The sequence below is a fragment of the Salvelinus fontinalis genome, chromosome 7 (assembly GCF_029448725.1).
Source record: "Salvelinus fontinalis isolate EN_2023a chromosome 7, ASM2944872v1, whole genome shotgun sequence".
Classification (NCBI taxonomy): Eukaryota; Metazoa; Chordata; class Actinopteri; order Salmoniformes; family Salmonidae; genus Salvelinus; species Salvelinus fontinalis.
The window spans coordinates 55667438-55684937 of NC_074671.1; the positions used below are offsets into that span (position 1 = coordinate 55667438).

Consider the following 17500-nt stretch of genomic DNA (forward strand, 5'->3'; position numbering starts at 1 on the left):
AAACACACCTAACTCTGATCCTGACTAGGAGGTAAAACACACCTAACTCTGATCCTGACTATCAGGTAAAACACACCTAACTCTGATTCTGACTATCAGGTAAAACACACCTGTCTCTGATCCTGACTAGCAGGTAAAACACACCTAACTCTGATCCTGACTAGCAGGTAAAACACACCTAACTCTGATCCTGACTAGCAGGTAAAACACACCTAACTCTGATCCTGACTAGCTGGTAAAACACACCTAACTCTGATCCTGACTATCAGGTAAAACACACCTAACTCTGATTCTGACTATCAGGTAAAACACACCTAACTCTGATCCTGACTAGCAGGTAAAACACACCTATCTCTGATCCTGGCTAGCAGGTAAAACACACCTAACTCTGATTCTGACTATCAGGTAAAACACACATAACTCTGATCCTGACTAGCAGGTAAAACACACCTAACTCTGATCCTGACTAGCAGGTAAAACACACCTAACTCTGATTATGACTAGCAGGTAAAACACACCTAACTCTGATCCTGCCTAGCAGGTAAAACACACCTAACTCTGAACCTGACTAGCAGGTAAAACACACCTATCTCTGATCATGACTAGCAGGTAATACACACCTAACTCTGATCCTGACTAGCAGGTAAAACACACCTAACTCTGATTCTGACTATCAGGTAAAACACACCTAACTCTGATCCTGACTAGCAGGTAAAACACACCTAACTCTGATCCTGACTAGCAGGTAAAACACACCTAACTCTGATTCTGACTAGCAGGTAAAACACACCTAACTCTGATTCTGACTATCAGGTAAAACACACCTAACTCTGATCCTGACTAGCAGGTAAAACACACCTAACTCTGATTCTGACTATCAGGTAAAACACACCTAACTCTGATCCTGACTAGCAGGTAAAACACACCTAACTCTGATTCTGACTAGCAGGTAAAACACACCTAACTCTGATCCTGACTAGCAGGTAAAACACACCTAACTCTGATCCTGACTAGCAGGTAAAACACACCTAACTCTGATCCTGACTAGCAGGTAAAACACACCTATCTCTGATCCTGACTAGCAGGTAAAACACACCTAACTCTGATCCTGACTAGCAGGTAAAACACACCTAACTCTGATCCTGACTAGCAGGTAAAACACACCTATCTCTGATCATGACTAGCAGGTAAAACACACCTAACTCTGATCCTGACTAGCAGGTAAAACACACCTAACTCTGATCCTGACTAGCAGGTAAAACACACCTAACTCTGATCCTGGCTAGCAGGTAAAACACACCTAACTCTAAACCTGACTAGCAGGTACAACACACCTAACTCTGATCCTGACTAGCAGGTAAAACACACCTAACTCTGATCCTGACTAGCAGGTACAACACACCTAACTCTGATCCTGACTAGCAGGTAAAACACACCTAACTCTGATCCTGACTAGCAGGTGTGTATGAACGTTCCAGACTTTGAAGAACAACTGACGCAAACATAAACATCTCACTTCCATCTCAAGTGTAAATAACGTGTGTTGTGTGTGTGTGTGTGTGTGTGTGTGTGTGTGTATGTGTGTGTGTGTGTGTGTGTGTGTGTGTGTGTGTGTGTGTGTGTGTGTGTGTGTGTGTGTTTGTGTGTAGTGGAGAGGAGTTGGAGTGTCATCTAAAAGACCTGAGGCCAGCTTCAGACTACCACGTACGGTAAGAACACACACCTTCCGTCAGCAACACACACACTTTTTCACCTCTTCTTTACTATTGTGTTAATAAATGAGATTATTAATGTTTTGTGTGTGTGTTTCAGAGTCAGCGCGGTATGTAACTCTAACTTGAGGGGTGTGTGTTCGGAGACGGGGTCTTTCACAACACACACCTGCCCCCCTGACCTGCCCTTCCCCCCCAAACTGTCTCACCGCACCAAGAGCACCATCACACTGCAGTGGAAGGTACACACACACACACACACACACACACACACACACACACACACACACACACACACACACACACACACACACACACACAAACTTTTAGTTTCTTTCATTAGACTTTCCGATTGTTTGTGCTTGTACCAAAAGTGTCCACTCATTCCCTCCCATCCAGTCTATTTTAGATCCATCAGGGCGAGTGAACGAGTGCACACTTCAGAGAGAAGGGGAGTGAATGAGTGCACACTTCAGAGACAAGGGGAGTGAATGAGTGCACACTTCAGCGACAAGGGGAGTGAATGAGTGCACACTTCAGAGACAAGGGGAGTGAATGAGTGCACACTTCAGCGACAAGGGGAGTGAATGAGTGCACACTTCAGAGACAAGGGGAGTGAATGAGTGCACACTTCAGAGACAAGTGGAGTGAATGAGTGCACACTTCAGAGAGAAGGGGAGTGAATGAGTGCACACTTCAGAGAGAAGGGGGGTGAATGAGTGCACACTTCAGAGACAATGGGAGTGAATGAGTGCACACTTCAGAGAGAAGGGGAGTGAATGAGTGCACACTTCAGAGAGAAGGGGAGTGAATGAGTGCACACTTCAGAGACAAGGGGAGTGAATGAGTGCACACTTCAGAGACAAGTGGAGTGAATGAGTGCACACTTCAGAGAGAAGGGGAGTGAATGAGTGCACACTTCAGCGACAAGTGGAGTGAATGAGTGCACACTTCAGAGAGAAGGGGAGTGAATGAGTGCACACTTCAGAGACAAGGGGAGTGAATGAGTGCACACTTCAGAGACAAGTGGAGTGAATGAGTGCACACTTCAGAGAGAAGGGGAGTGAATGAGTGCACACTTCAGAGAGAAGGGGGGTGAATGAGTGCACACTTCAGAGACAATGGGAGTGAATGAGTGCACACTTCAGAGAGAAGGGGAGTGAATGAGTGCACACTTCAGAGAGAAGGGGAGTGAATGAGTGCACACTTCAGAGACAAGGGGAGTGAATGAGTGCACACTTCAGAGACAAGTGGAGTGAATGAGTGCACACTTCAGAGAGAAGGGGAGTGAATGAGTGCACACTTCAGCGACAAGGGGAGTGAATGAGTGCACACTTCAGAGAGAAGGGGAGTGAATGAGTGCACACTTCAGAGACAAGTGGAGTGAATGAGTGCACACTTCAGAGAGAAGGGGAGTGAATGAGTGCACACTTCAGAGAGAAGGGGAGTGAATGAGTGCACACTTCAGAGACAAGGGGAGTGAATGAGTTCACACTTCAGAGACAAGTGGAGTGAATGAGTGCACACTTCAGAGAGAAGGGGAGTGAATGAGTGCACACTTCAGAGACAAGTGGAGTGAATGAGTGCACACTTCAGAGACAAGTGGAGTGAATGAGTGCACACTTCAGAGACAAGTGGAGTGAATGAGTGCACACTTCAGAGACAAGGGGGGTGAATGAGTGCACACTTCAGAGACAAGTGGAGTGAATGAGTGCACACTTCAGAGAGAAGGGGGGTGAATGAGTGCACACTTCAGAGACAATGGGGGTGAATGAGTGCACACTTCAGAGAGAATGGGAGTGAATGAGTGCACACTTCAGAGACAAGTGGAGTGAATGAGTGCACACTTCAGAGACAAGTGGAGTGAATGAGTGCACACTTCAGAGAGAAGGGGGGTGAATGAGTGCACACTTCAGAGAGAAGGGGAGTGAATGAGTGCACACTTCAGAGAGAAGGGGAGTGAATGAGTGCACACTTCAGAGAGAAGGGGGGTGAATGAGTGCACACTTCAGAGACAATGGGAGTGAATGAGTGCACACTTCAGAGAGAAGGGGAGTGAATGAGTGCACACTTCAGAGAGAAGGGGAGTGAATGAGTGCACACTTCAGAGACAAGGGGAGTGAATGAGTGCACACTTCAGAGACAAGTGGAGTGAATGAGTGCACACTTCAGAGAGAAGGGGAGTGAATGAGTGCACACTTCAGAGACAAGGGGAGTGAATGAGTGCACACTTCAGAGAGAAGGGGAGTGAATGAGTGCACACTTCAGAGACAAGTGGAGTGAATGAGTGCACACTTCAGAGAGAAGGGGAGTGAATGAGTGCACACTTCAGAGACAAGTGGAATGAATGAGTGCACACTTCAGAGAGAAGGGGAGTGAATGAGTGCACACTTCAGAGAGAAGGGGAGTGAATGAGTGCACACTTCAGCGACAAGGGGAGTGAATGAGTGCACACTTCAGAGACAAGGGGAGTGAATGAGTGCACACTTCAGAGACAAGTGGAGTGAATGAGTGCACACTTCAGAGAGAAGGGGAGTGAATGAGTGCACACTTCAGAGAGAAGGGGAGTGAATGAGTGCACACTTCAGAGCGAAGGGGAGTGAATGAGTGCACACTTCAGAGAGAAGGGGAGTGAATGAGTGCACACTTCAGAGACAAGTGGAGTGAATGAGTGCACACTTCAGAGAGAAGGGGAGTGAATGAGTGCACACTTCAGAGACAAGTGGAGTGAATGAGTGCACACTTCAGAGACAAGTGGATTGAATGAGTGCACACTTCAGAGTGAAGGGGAGTGAATGAGTGCACACTTCAGAGACAAGTGGAGTGAATGAGTGCACACTTCAGAGAGAAGGGGGGTGAATGAGTGCACACTTCAGAGACAATGGGGGTGAATGAGTGCACACTTCAGAGAGAATGGGAGTGAATGAGTGCACACTTCAGAGACATGTGGAGTGAATGAGTGCACACTTCAGAGACAAGTGGAGTGAATGAGTGCACACTTCAGAGAGAAGGGGGGTGAATGAGTGCACACTTCAGAGAGAAGGGGAGTGAATGAGTGCACACTTCAGAGAGAAGGGGAGTGAATGAGTGCACACTTCAGAGAGAAGGGGGGTGAATGAGTGCACACTTCAGAGACAATGGGAGTGAATGAGTGCACACTTCAGAGAGAAGGGGAGTGAATGAGTGCACACTTCAGAGAGAAGGGGAGTGAATGAGTGCACACTTCAGAGACAAGGGGAGTGAATGAGTGCACACTTCAGAGACAAGGGGAGTGAATGAGTGCACACTTCAGAGAGAAGGGGAGTGAATGAGTGCACACTTCAGAGAGAAGGGGAGTGAATGAGTGCACACTTCAGAGCGAAGGGGAGTGAATGAGTGCACACTTCAGAGAGAAGGGGAGTGAATGAGTGCACACTTCAGAGACAAGTGGAGTGAATGAGTGCACACTTCAGAGAGAAGGGGAGTGAATGAGTGCACACTTCAGAGACAAGTGGAGTGAATGAGTGCACACTTCAGAGACAAGTGGAGTGAATGAGTGCACACTTCAGAGTGAAGGGGAGTGAATGAGTGCACACTTCAGAGACAAGTGGAGTGAATGAGTGCACACTTCAGAGAGAAGGGGGGTGAATGAGTGCACACTTCAGAGACAATGGGGGTGAATGAGTGCACACTTCAGAGAGAATGGGAGTGAATGAGTGCACACTTCAGAGACAAGTGGAGTGAATGAGTGCACACTTCAGAGACAAGTGGAGTGAATGAGTGCACACTTCAGAGAGAAGGGGGGTGAATGAGTGCACACTTCAGAGAGAAGGGGAGTGAATGAGTGCACACTTCAGAGAGAAGGGGAGTGAATGAGTGCACACTTCAGAGAGAAGGGGGGTGAATGAGTGCACACTTCAGAGACAATGGGAGTGAATGAGTGCACACTTCAGAGAGAAGGGGAGTGAATGAGTGCACACTTCAGAGAGAAGGGGAGTGAATGAGTGCACACTTCAGAGACAAGGGGAGTGAATGAGTGCACACTTCAGAGACAAGGGGAGTGAATGAGTGCACACTTCAGAGAGAAGGGGAGTGAATGAGTGCACACTTCAGAGAGAAGGGGAGTGAATGAGTGCACACTTCAGAGACAAGTGGAGTGAATGAGTGCACACTTCAGAGAGAAGGGGAGTGAATGAGTGCACACTTCAGAGACAAGTGGAGTGAATGAGTGCACACTTCAGAGACAAGGGGAGTGAATGAGTGCACACTTCAGAGACAAGGGGAGTGAATGAGTGCACACTTCAGAGAGAAGGGGAGTGAATGAGTGCACACTTCAGAGACAAGGGGAGTGAATGAGTGCACACTTCAGAGAGAAGGGGAGTGAATGAGTGCACACTTCAGAGACAAGTGGAGTGAATGAGTGCACACTTCAGAGAGAAGGGGAGTGAATGAGTGCACACTTCAGAGACAAGTGGAGTGAATGAGTGCACACTTCAGAGACAAGTGGAGTGAATGAGTGCACACTTCAGAGACAAGTGGAGTGAATGAGTGCACACTTCAGAGAGAAGGGGAGTGAATGAGTGCACACTTCAGAGACAAGTGGAGTGAATGAGTGCACACTTCAGAGAGAAGGGGAGTGAATGAGTGCACACTTCAGAGAGAAGGGGAGTGAATGAGTGCACACTTCAGAGACAAGTGGAGTGAATGAGTGCACACTTCAGAGAGAAGGGGAGTGAATGAGTGCACACTTCAGAGAGAAGGGGAGTGAATGAGTGCACACTTCAGAGAGAAGGGGAGTGAATGAGTGCACACTTCAGAGACAAGTGGAGTGAATGAGTGCACACTTCAGAGAGAAGGGGAGTGAATGAGTGCACACTTCAGAGAGAAGGGGAGTGAATGAGTGCACACTTCAGAGAGAAGTGGAGTGAATGAGTGCACACTTCAGAGACAAGTGGAGTGAATGAGTGCACACTTCAGAGAGAAGGGGAGTGAATGAGTGCACACTTCAGAGACAAGTGGAGTAAATGAGTGCACACTTCAGAGACAAGTGGAGTGAATGAGTGCACACTTCAGAGACAAGGGGGGTGAATGAGTGCACACTTCAGAGACAATGGGGGTGAATGAGTGCACACTTCAGAGACAATGGGGGTGAATGAGTGCACACTTCAGAGAGAATGGGAGTGAATGAGTGCACACTTCAGAGAGAAGGGAAGTGAATGAGTGCACACTTCAGAGACAAGTAGAGTGAATGAGTGCACACTTCAGAGACAGGTGGAGTGAATGAGTGCACACTTCAGAGAGAAGGGGAGTGAATGAGTGTACACTTCAGAGAGAAGGGGAGTGAATGAGTGCACACTTCAGGGACGAGGGCAGAGAATCGGGGTTCTATTTTCTTTGTGTTTTATGACATTGCTGTCCAGTCCTTCTCCATGTCATTCTGAGAGCGGGTTGGTCAGGATAGATTGCACTCTCATCCTCACCTCTATATAGATAGATCTGTTGGTGATATTCTGTCTTGGTTGCTGTCATGGCTTAAGGGCGGCGTGGAGAGTGACATCACTCACTCAGACAGGATATGAGGTCACACTAATGAAAACACACAGGCCATTTCCTCTCTGTGACAGCCCCAGTTCATCATCACGCACACACACACACACACACACACACACACACACACACACACACACACACACACACACACACACTCCAGACAGCCCTATTTATTCTTCTCTTCTCTCGCCAGCCTCCGATCGACAACGGATCCAAAATCACAAACTACCTTCTGGAGTGGGACGAGGTACCACACACACACTCCTATTGGATAATATGCCATCTATTTCAAACGTGCATAAATTCTCTCTCTCTCCTCTCTCTCTCTCTCCTCTCTCTCCTCTCTATCTCTCCTCTCTCTCCTCTCTCTCCTCTCTCTCTCTCTCTCTCTCGTCTCTCTCTATCTCTCTCGTCTCTCTCTCTCTCTCTCTCTCTGTCTCCTCTCTGTCTCTCTCCTCTCTCTCTCCTCTCTCTCATCTCTCTCTCTCTCTCTCTCTCTCGCTCCTCTCTTTCCTCTCTCTCTCTCCTCTCTCTCATCTCTCTCCTCTCTCTCCTCTCTCTCATCTCTCTCTCTCTCTCGCTCTCTCTCTCCTATCTCTCATCTCTCTCGCTCCTCTCTGTCTATCTCCTCTCTCTCATCTTTCTCCTCTCTCTCTCTCTCTCTCTCTCTCTCTCTCTCTCTCTCTCTCTCTCTCTCTCTCTCTCTCTCTCTCTCTCTCTCTCTCTCTCTCTCTCTCTCTCTCTCTCTCTCTCTCTCTCTCTCTCTCTCTCTCTCTCTCTCTCTCCTCTATCTCTCTCTCTCTCTCCTCTCTCTAATATCTCTCCTCTCTCTCTCTCTTCTCTCTAATATCTCTCCTCTCTCTCTCTCGCTCTCCTCTCTCTCTCCTCTCTCTCTCTCTCTCCTCCTCTCTCTCTCTCCCTCTCTCTCTCTCTCTTTTCTCTCTCTCTCCTCTCTCTCCTCTTATTATTACATCATGATATCAGCGCCGGACAAATAAATTATATTACTGTTGTCATTATTATTATTATTATTATTATTATTGCAGTCTAGTCTGATCTCTCTCCTTCCTCCCCTCTCATCCCCCTCTCCTCCATAGGGAAAGAAGAACAGTGTATTTAGAGAATGTTACTTTGGGAGCCAGAGACACTGTAAGCTGACCAGACTGTGTCCTGCTGTGGGCTACACCTTCAGAGTGGCTGCTCACAACGACATAGGCACCAGGTAGGTGTTATAATGCTGCATATACATGACATAACACTACATAGGCACCAGGTATGTGTTATAATGCTATATACAAATGCCGTAACACTACATAGGCACCAGGTATGGGCGTTATAGCACTACATATGCATGGCATAACACTACATTGCAGAAGGTAGGTGACATCTTCCGCTTGCTCTGTGTCTATCCTCAGTTGTCCGGTTGATGTATATCTGTGTTGAGGTTAGTTGTCTGGTTGATGTATATCTGTGTTGAGGTTAGTTGTCTGGTTGATGTATATCTGTGTTGAGGTTAGTTGTCTGGTTGATGTATAGCTATGTTGAGGTTAGTTGTCTGGTTGATGTATAGCTATGTTGAGGTTAGTTGTCTGGTTGATGTATAGCTATGTTGAGGTTAGTTGTCTGGTTGATTTATAGCTGTGTTGAGGTTAGTTGTCTGGTTAATGTATATCTGTGTTGAGGTTAGTTGTCTGGTTGATGTATGGCTGTGTTGAGGTTAGTTGTCTGGTTGATGTATATCTGTGTTGAGGTTAGTTGTCTGGTTGATGTATATCTGTGTTGAGGTTAGTTGTCTGGTTGATGTATATCTGTGTTGAGGTTAGTTGTCTGGTTGATGTATATCTGTGTTGAGGTTAGTTGTCTGGTTGATGTATATCTGTGTTGAGGTTAGTTGTCAGGTTGATGTATGGCTGTGTTGAGGTTAGTTGTCAGGTTGATGTATATCTGTGTTGAGGTTAGTTGTCAGGTTGATGTATGGCTGTGTTGAGGTTAGTTGTCAGGTTGATGTATAGCTGTGTTGAGGTTAGTTGTCAGGTTGATGTATATCTGTGTTGAGGTTAGTTGTCAGGTTGATGTATATCTGTGTTGAGGTTAGTTGTCAGGTTGATGTATAGCTGTGTTGAGGTTAGTTGTCAGGTTGATGTATATCTGTGTTGAGGTTAGTTGTCAGGTTGATGTATGGCTGTGTTGAGGTTAGTTGTCTGGTCTTATCTCTCTGAATGAGTCTCTATTTTCTTGTTTCCTCGCTCCTCTTGTTCTTTGCATCGTTGCCGCGGGGGCAGATTCCCCTGCGTGCGGCCGGTCGTTCCAGTGACAGAAAAGAAGAGGGAGATGGAGGGAGTTAATGGAGGGAGAGATGGAGGGAGATGGAAAGAGAGAAAGAATGATGCAGAAGAGATAAGAGACATGAGCTGTGCTTTGTGTGTGTCTAAACTCATGTCTTCTGCTCCCTCCCTCCCTCCCTCCCTCCCTCCCTCCCTCCACAGTGGTTTCAGTGGGGAGGTTGTATTCTACACTACAGGTACGCTGCCCTCCTGCCCCCTGGCACCGCGGCTGCTGCGGGCGGGCGTCTCCTGGGTCACCCTGGAGTGGGGCCGTCCCGAGGGCAGCGCCAACGAGGAACTAATCACATACACACTCGAGATCCAGGAGGACAATACCGTGAGTCACACTCGCACAGATATAATGACGCACACACACATGTACAGCAAAACGTCAGTTTAAAGGTTAATTGAGAACGTTTGACCTTCCAGGGAACAGACTTTCACCCAAAGTACACTGGAGACAACCTAACCTCCACAGTGCAAGGCCTGAAGAGGAGCTCACAGTACAAATTCAGGGTAAGATTGTGTCCGTCTGTGAGGTTTTATGGTGACGAAATGGTGTCTGGTTGTGTGTTCCCGTGGAAACGGAAAAGGCTTGAATACTGCTAGAAAGACACGGTGATTGGTGTCATCGTGTGCAGGAGCACACACGCACTACAGGAAATCACGCACAGAACGAGCAGTATGGCTGGTGGCATTGTCATGCTGGAGGGTCATGTCAGGATGAGCCTGCAGGAAGGGTACCACATGAGGGAGGAGGATGTCTTCCCTGTAACGAACAGCGTTGAGATTGCCTGCAATGACAACAAGCTCAGTCCGATGATGCTGTGACACACCGCCTCAGACCATGACGGACCCTCCACCTCCAAATTGATCCCGCTCCAGAGTACAGGCCTCGGTGTAACGCTCATTCCTTCGACGATAAACGTGAATCCGACCATCACCCCTGATAAGACAAAACCGCGACTCGTCAGTGAAAAGCCCTCAGGCCTACAACCACATATTACAGTTAAATATACAGGATATTAACATTCCATTCCAGCCAAACACTGTATGTATAGTGTTTTGCAAAGAAGAACATTTTTAAAAACATCTCAAATCTATTCATAAAACATCTGAGAACAGTAATATTTTACAGACACATGAAGGTACCCATAAGCAATAATTTCTGATGAAAGAACATACATGTGTGAAATTAGTGGACACAGCGTTTTGGAAGGAAACTCTTTTATATATCTATATATATTTTGAAGGATTTCGATTGTTTTTGTTACAGTGCCCAGTAGGGGATCCTGTTGATGTAGTGACTCATTGATTAGAGAGTGGACTAGAGCATCTCTCTTTTCCCTTCCATTCATTCCCCTCTCTCTCTCTCTCTCTCTGTAGTGTCCATTAGTTGAGGGACTATATTGGAGAGAGAGGGAGGCAGGTAGGGAGGGAGAGGGTGGAAGGGAGGGAGAGAGGGTGGAAGGGAGGGGGCAAGGGAGGGAGAGAGGGTGGAAGGGAGGGAGGGAGAGAGAGAGAGAGAGAGAGGGAGGGGACAAGGGAGAGAGACAGGGAGAGTGGTGGAGGGAGAGAGAGGGAGGCAGGTTTTGAGGGAGAGAGAGGTGAATAAGAGAGGCTTGGGTGTTATTTTTGTACAATGTGTTTTGTTGTTGTTGTTGTGTGTTCTCTGAATGGCAGGTTGCACGTAAAGTCACCCAGTCTGCACAGCAAGGCAGACATTTACATCACACTAAAGAGCACAGGCAATGCCAATAGCCACTAGCACAGACCTGTGCAAAACATATACAATACAATACAAGTCATTATAGTCAGCAGTGTGATTTATTTGGAAACTATGTCTTTTATAAAGATGTGATAATTTATAGTAGTTTATTGGATAATATGCCATCTATTTCAAATGTACAATCAATACAAAAAATTTAAGTATACGCCCCTTTCTCTCTCTCTCTCTCTCTCTCTCTCTCTCTCTCTCTCTCTCTCTCTCTCTACCTCTTGTTCTCTCTCTCTGACTCTCTCTCCTCCCTCTCTCCCTCGCCTCTCCCTCGCCTCTCTCTCTCTCTCTCTCTCTCTCTCTCTCTCTCTCTACCTCTTGTTCTCTCTCTCTGACTCTCTCTCCTCCCTCTCTCTCCCTCGCCTCTCCCTCGCCTCTCTCTCTCTCTCTCTCTCTCTCTCTGCAGCTGATAGCGTCTAACGTGGAGGGTGGCAGTAAACCCAGTGAAGTGTTGGTGTGTACTACCTGTCCTGACAAACCTGGACCCCCTTCTCCCCCCCGAGTCACTACCACTACATCTTATGGCTTCACCATCACCTGGGGTAAACCCACAAACACACGTGTGCATGTCTTCAGTGTGATTCCGCTGTATCAATGGAGTTGTAAAACATAATGAACAAACATAAAGTAAATACTGTTTTGTCTTGATTTCTTTCTCTCTTTCTCTCTCGCTCTCCCTTTCTTTATTATTCTCTCTCTTTCTCTCTCTCTCCCTTTCTCTCTCTCTCCCTTTCTTTATCTTTCTCCCTCTCTCTTTCTGTCTTTTTCTCTCTCTCTCTCTCTCTTTCTGTCTTTTTCTCTCTCTTTCTGTCTTTTTCTCTCTCTCTCTCTCTCTCTGTCTTTTTCTCTCTCTTTTTCTCTCTTTCTGTCTTTTTCTCTGTCTCTGTCGCTCTGTCTCTGTTTCTCTCTCTCTTTCTGTCTCTCTCTCTCTCTGTCTTTCTGTCTTTTTCTCTCTCTCTCTCTCTCTCTCTCTCTCTGTCTCTGTCGCTCTCTCTTTCTCTCTCTCTCTTTCTCTCTGTCTCTCTGTCTCCCTCCCTCCCTCTCCTGTTCTTCCTCCAGATCCTCCCCAGGACAATGGAGGTTCAGAAATTCTGACGTATCTGCTGGAGATCTCAGAAGGCAGCTCTGACGGTACAACACTCTGTCCTTCTCTGTTTTAGTTTTCAAGTCAACCACCATTAGTCTTACTTCTGCAGAAACACCTGCAATGTACTGCTATATAAACACCAGCAATGTACTGCTATATAAACACCAGCAATGTACTGCTATATAAACACCAGTAATGTACTGCTATATAAACACCATCAATGTACTGCTATATAAACACCAGTAATGTACTGCTATATAAACACCATCAATGTACTGCTATATAAACACCAGCAATGTACTGCTATATAAACACCAGTAATGTACTGCTATATAAACACCAGTAATGTACTGCTATATAAACACCATCAATGTACTGCTATATAAACACCAGTAATGTACTGCTATATAAACACCAGTAATGTACTGCTATATAAACACCAGTAATGTACTGCTATATAAACACCATCAATGTACTGCTATATAAACACCAGCAATGTACTGCTATATAAACACCAGTAATGTACTGCTATATAAACACCAGTAATGTACTGCTGTATAAACACCAGCAATGTACTGCTATATAAACACCAGCAATGTACTGCTATATAAACCCCAGTAATGTACTGCTATATAAACACCATCAATGTACTGCTATATAAACACCAGTAATGTACTGCTATATAAACACCAGTAATGTACTGCTATATAAACACCAGCAATGTACTGCTGTATAAACACCAGCAATGTACTGCTATATAAACACCAGTAATGTACTGCTATATAAACACCAGCAATGTACTGCTGTATAAACACCAGCAATGTACTGCTATATAAACACCAGTAATTTACTGCTATATAAATACCAGTAATTTACTGCTATATAAACACCAGCAATGTACTGCAATATAAACACCAGTAATGTACTGGTATATAAACACCAGCATTATACTAAAATACAAACACCAGTAATTTACTGCTATATAAACACCAGTAATTTACTGCTATTTAAACACCAGCAGTTTACTGCTGTATAAACAGCAACTTTATAAACACCAGCACTTTACTGCTATATGAACGTTAGCAATGTACTGCTATATAAACACCAGCAATGTACTGTTATATAAACACTAGCTATTTACTGGTATATAAACACCAGCAATGTACTGGTATATAAACACCAGAAATGTACTGCTATAAAACACCAGCAATTACTGGTATATAAACACCAGCATTTTACTGGTATACGAACACCAGCAATTTACTGCTATATAAACACCAGCAATTTAATGGTATATAAACACGAACTATAGAAACACCAGCAATTTTCTGGTATACAAACACCAGCAATGTACTGCTATATAAACACCAGCAATGTACTGCTATATAAACACCAGCAATGTACTGCTATATAAACACCAGAAATGTACTGGTATATAAACACCAGCAATTTACTGCTATATAAACACCAGCAATGTACTACTATATAAACACCAGCAATGTACTGCTATATAAACACCAGCAATGTACTGCTATATAAACACCAGCAATTTACTGGTATATAAACACCAGCAATTTACTGCTATATAAACACCAGCAATTTACTGGTATATAAACACCAGCAATTTACTGGTATAAAAACACCAGCAATGTACTGCTATATAAACACCAGCAATGTACTGCTATATAAACACCAGCAATGTACTGCTATATAAACACCAGCAATTTACTGGTATATAAACACCAGCAATTTACTGCTATATAAACACCAGCAATTTACTGGTATATAAACACCAGCAATTTACTGGTATAAAAACACCAGCAATGTACTACTATATAAACACCAGCAATGTACTGCTATATAAACACCAGCAATGTACTGCTATATAAACACCAGCAATTTACTGGTATATAAACACCAGCAATGTACTGCTATATAAACACCAGCAATTTACTGGTATATAAACACCAGCAATTTACTGGTATAAAAACACCAGCAATGTACTACTATATAAACACCAGCAATGTACTGCTATATAAACACCAGCAATGTACTGCTATATAAACACCAGCAATTTACTGGTATATAAACACCAGCAATTTACTGGTATAAAAACACGAACTATAGAAACACCAGCAATTTTCTGCTATATAAACACCAGTAATTTACTAGCAATAGGTGTATCAGTGCTTTGACGTTTTCCGTAATATTCCTCCTTTCCTTTTCTCTCTTTTTTTTGCCCTTCCCTGTCAGGTTGAGTGCTTTTTACTAAGTCCATAACTCCTGTGACCTACATAATAATGAACAGGAGTGGGTCATCTCTTCAGGACACACTGATTAGCCTGTAATTTGTCATATTCAGTTTGGTCTTAGTTTATCAACCCAACCAATTCTGAAAGCTCCTACTTTCTTCCACGTTTTCTCCCCATCTCCCTCCGTCTCTCTACCTACCCTCTCCCTCCTTCTCTCTACCTACCCTCTCCCTCCTTCTCTCTACCTACCCTCTCCCTCCTTCTCTCTACCTACCCTCTCCCTCCTTCTCTCTACCTACCCTCTCCCTCCTTCTCTCTACCTACCCTCTCCCTCTGTCTCTCTACCTACCCTCTCCCTCCGTCTCTCTACCTACCCTCTCCCTCCTTCTCTCTACCTACCCTCTCCCTCCTTCTCTCTACCTACCCTCTCCCTCCTTCTCTCTACCTACCCTCTCCCTCCGTCTCTCTACCTACCCTCTCCCTCCGTCTCTCTACCTACCCTCTCCCTCCTTCTCTCTACCTACCCTCTCCCTCCTTCTCTCTACCTACCCTCTCCCTCCGTCTCTCTACCTACCCTCTCCCTCCTTCTCTCTACCTACCCTCTCCCTCTGTCTCTCTACATACCCTCTCCCTCCGTCTCTCTACCTACCCTCTCCCTCCGTCTCTCTACCCACCCACTCCTTCTCTCTACCCACCCACTCCTTCTCTCTACCCACCCTCTCCTTCTCTCTACCCACCCTCTCCTTCTCTCTACCCACCCTCTCCTTCTCTCTACCTACCATCTCCTTCTCTCTACCTACCCTCTCCCTCCTTCTCTCTACCTACCCTCTCCCTCCTTCTCTCTACCTACCCTCTCCCTCCGTCTCTCTACCTACCCTCTCCCTCCGTCTCTCTACCTACCCTCTCCCTCCGTCTCTCTACCTACCCTCTCCTTCTCTCTACCCACCATCTCCTTCTCTCTACCTACCCTCTCCCTCCGTCTCTCTACCTACCCTCTCCCTCCGTCTCTCTACCTACCCTCTCCCTCCGTCTCTCTACCTACCTACCCTCTCCCTCCGTCTCTCTACATACCCTCTCCCTCCGTCTCTCTACCTACCCTCTCCCTCCGTCTCTCTACCTACCTACCCTCTCCCTCCGTCTCTCTACATACCCTCTCCCTCCTTCTCTCTACCTACCCTCTCCCTCCTTCTCTCTACCTCCCCTCTCCCTCCTTCTCTCTACCCACCCACCCACTCCTTCGCTCTACCCACCAACCCACTCCTTCTCTCTACCCACCCACCCACTCCTTCTTTCTACCTACCCTCTCCTTCTCTCTACCCACCGACCCTCCCTCTCCTTCTCTCTACCTACCCACCCTCTCCTTCTCTCTACCTACCCTCCCTCTCCTTCTCTCTACCTACCCTCTCCTTCTCTCTACCTACCCTCTCATTCTCTCTACCCACCCTATCCTTCTCTCTACCTACCCTCCCTCTCCTTCTCTCTACCTACCCTCCCTCTCCTTCTCTCTACCTACCCTCTTCTTCTCTCTACCTACCCTCTCCTTCTCTCTACCCACCCTCTCCTTCTCTCTACCTACCCACCCACTACGTCTCTCTACCTACCCTCTCCTTTTCTCTACCTACCCTCTCCTTCTCTCTACCTACCCTCTCCTTCTCTCTACCTACCCTCTCCCTACGTCTCTCTACCTACCCTCTCCTTCTCTCTACCTACCCTCTCCCTACGTCTCTCTACCTACCCACTCCTTCTCTCTACCTACCCTCTCCCTACGTCTCTCTACCTACCCACTCCTTCTCTCTACCTACCCTCTCCTTCTCTCTACCTACCCTCTCCCTCCTTCTCTCTACCTACCCACTCCTTCTCTCTACCTACCCTCTCCCTACGTCTCTACCTACCCACTCCTTCTCTCTACCTACCCTCTCCCTACGTCTCTCTACCTACCCACTCCTTCTCTCTACCTACCCTCTCCCTACGTCTCTCTACCTACCCACTCCTTCTCTCTACCTACCCTCTCCCTACGTCTCTCTACCTACCCTCTCCTTCTCTCTACCTACCCTCTCCTTCTCTCTACCTACCCTCTCCCTACGTCTCTCTACCTACCCTCTCCTTCTCTCTACCTACCCTCTCCTTCTCTCTACCTACCCTCTCCTTCTCTCTACCTACCCTCTCCTTCTCTCTACCTACCCTCTCCTTCTCTCTACCTACCCTCTCCTTCTCTCTACCTACCCTCTCCTTCTCTCTACCTACCCACTCCTTCTCTCTACCTACCCTCTCCCTACGTCTCTCTACCTACCCACTCCTTCTCTCTACCTACCCTCTCCCTACGTCTCTCTACCTACCCACTCCTTCTCTCTACCTACCCTCTCCCTACGTCTCTCTACCTACCCTCTCCTTCTCTCTACCTACCCACTCCTTCTCTCTACCTACCCTCTCCCTACGTCTCTCTACCTACCCTCTCCTTCTCTCTACCTACCCTCTCCTTCTCTCTACCTACCCTCTCCTTCTCTCTACCTACCCTCTCCTTCTCTCTACCTACCCTCTCCTTCTCTCTACCTACCCTCTCCTTCTCTCTACCTACCCTCTCCTTCTCTCTACCTACCCACTCCTTCTCTCTACCTACCCACTCCTTCTCTCTACCTACCCTCTCCCTACGTCTCTCTACCTACCCACTCCTTCTCTCTACCTACCCTCTCCCTACGTCTCTACCTACCCACTCCTTCTCTCTACCTACCCTCTCCCTACGTCTCTCTACCTACCCACTCCTTCTCTCTACCTACCCTCTCCCTACGTCTCTCTACCTACCCACTCCTTCTCTCTACCTA

General features: G+C 46.5%; 1 protein-coding gene and 1 long non-coding RNA gene across 5 annotated transcripts in view; both read left to right on the forward strand.

Annotated features, from left to right (window-relative positions):
• Positions 1 to 1633, forward strand: part of LOC129859780 (uncharacterized) — a 2344-nt gene extending 711 nt beyond the window's left edge. The window contains exons 2-3 of the long non-coding RNA XR_008760208.1: positions 1 to 779; positions 814 to 1633. The exon at positions 1 to 779 is cut by the window's left edge and continues 309 nt beyond it. This is a non-coding gene — a long non-coding RNA (uncharacterized LOC129859780). The remainder of the gene's footprint in view (positions 780 to 813) is intronic.
• Positions 1 to 17500, forward strand: part of LOC129859779 (fibronectin type III domain-containing protein 3B-like) — a 131045-nt gene that overhangs the window by 75330 nt on the left and 38215 nt on the right. For all 4 annotated transcript variants that reach the window (XM_055929888.1, XM_055929889.1, XM_055929890.1 and 1 more), the window contains 8 exons: positions 1650 to 1709; positions 1813 to 1954; positions 7435 to 7488; positions 8339 to 8463; positions 9728 to 9902; positions 9995 to 10081; positions 11749 to 11884; positions 12402 to 12473. In XM_055929888.1, coding sequence (XP_055785863.1) covers positions 1650 to 1709; positions 1813 to 1954; positions 7435 to 7488; positions 8339 to 8463; positions 9728 to 9902; positions 9995 to 10081; positions 11749 to 11884; positions 12402 to 12473 — 851 coding nt within the window. The remainder of the gene's footprint in view (positions 1 to 1649; positions 1710 to 1812; positions 1955 to 7434; positions 7489 to 8338; positions 8464 to 9727; positions 9903 to 9994; positions 10082 to 11748; positions 11885 to 12401; positions 12474 to 17500) is intronic.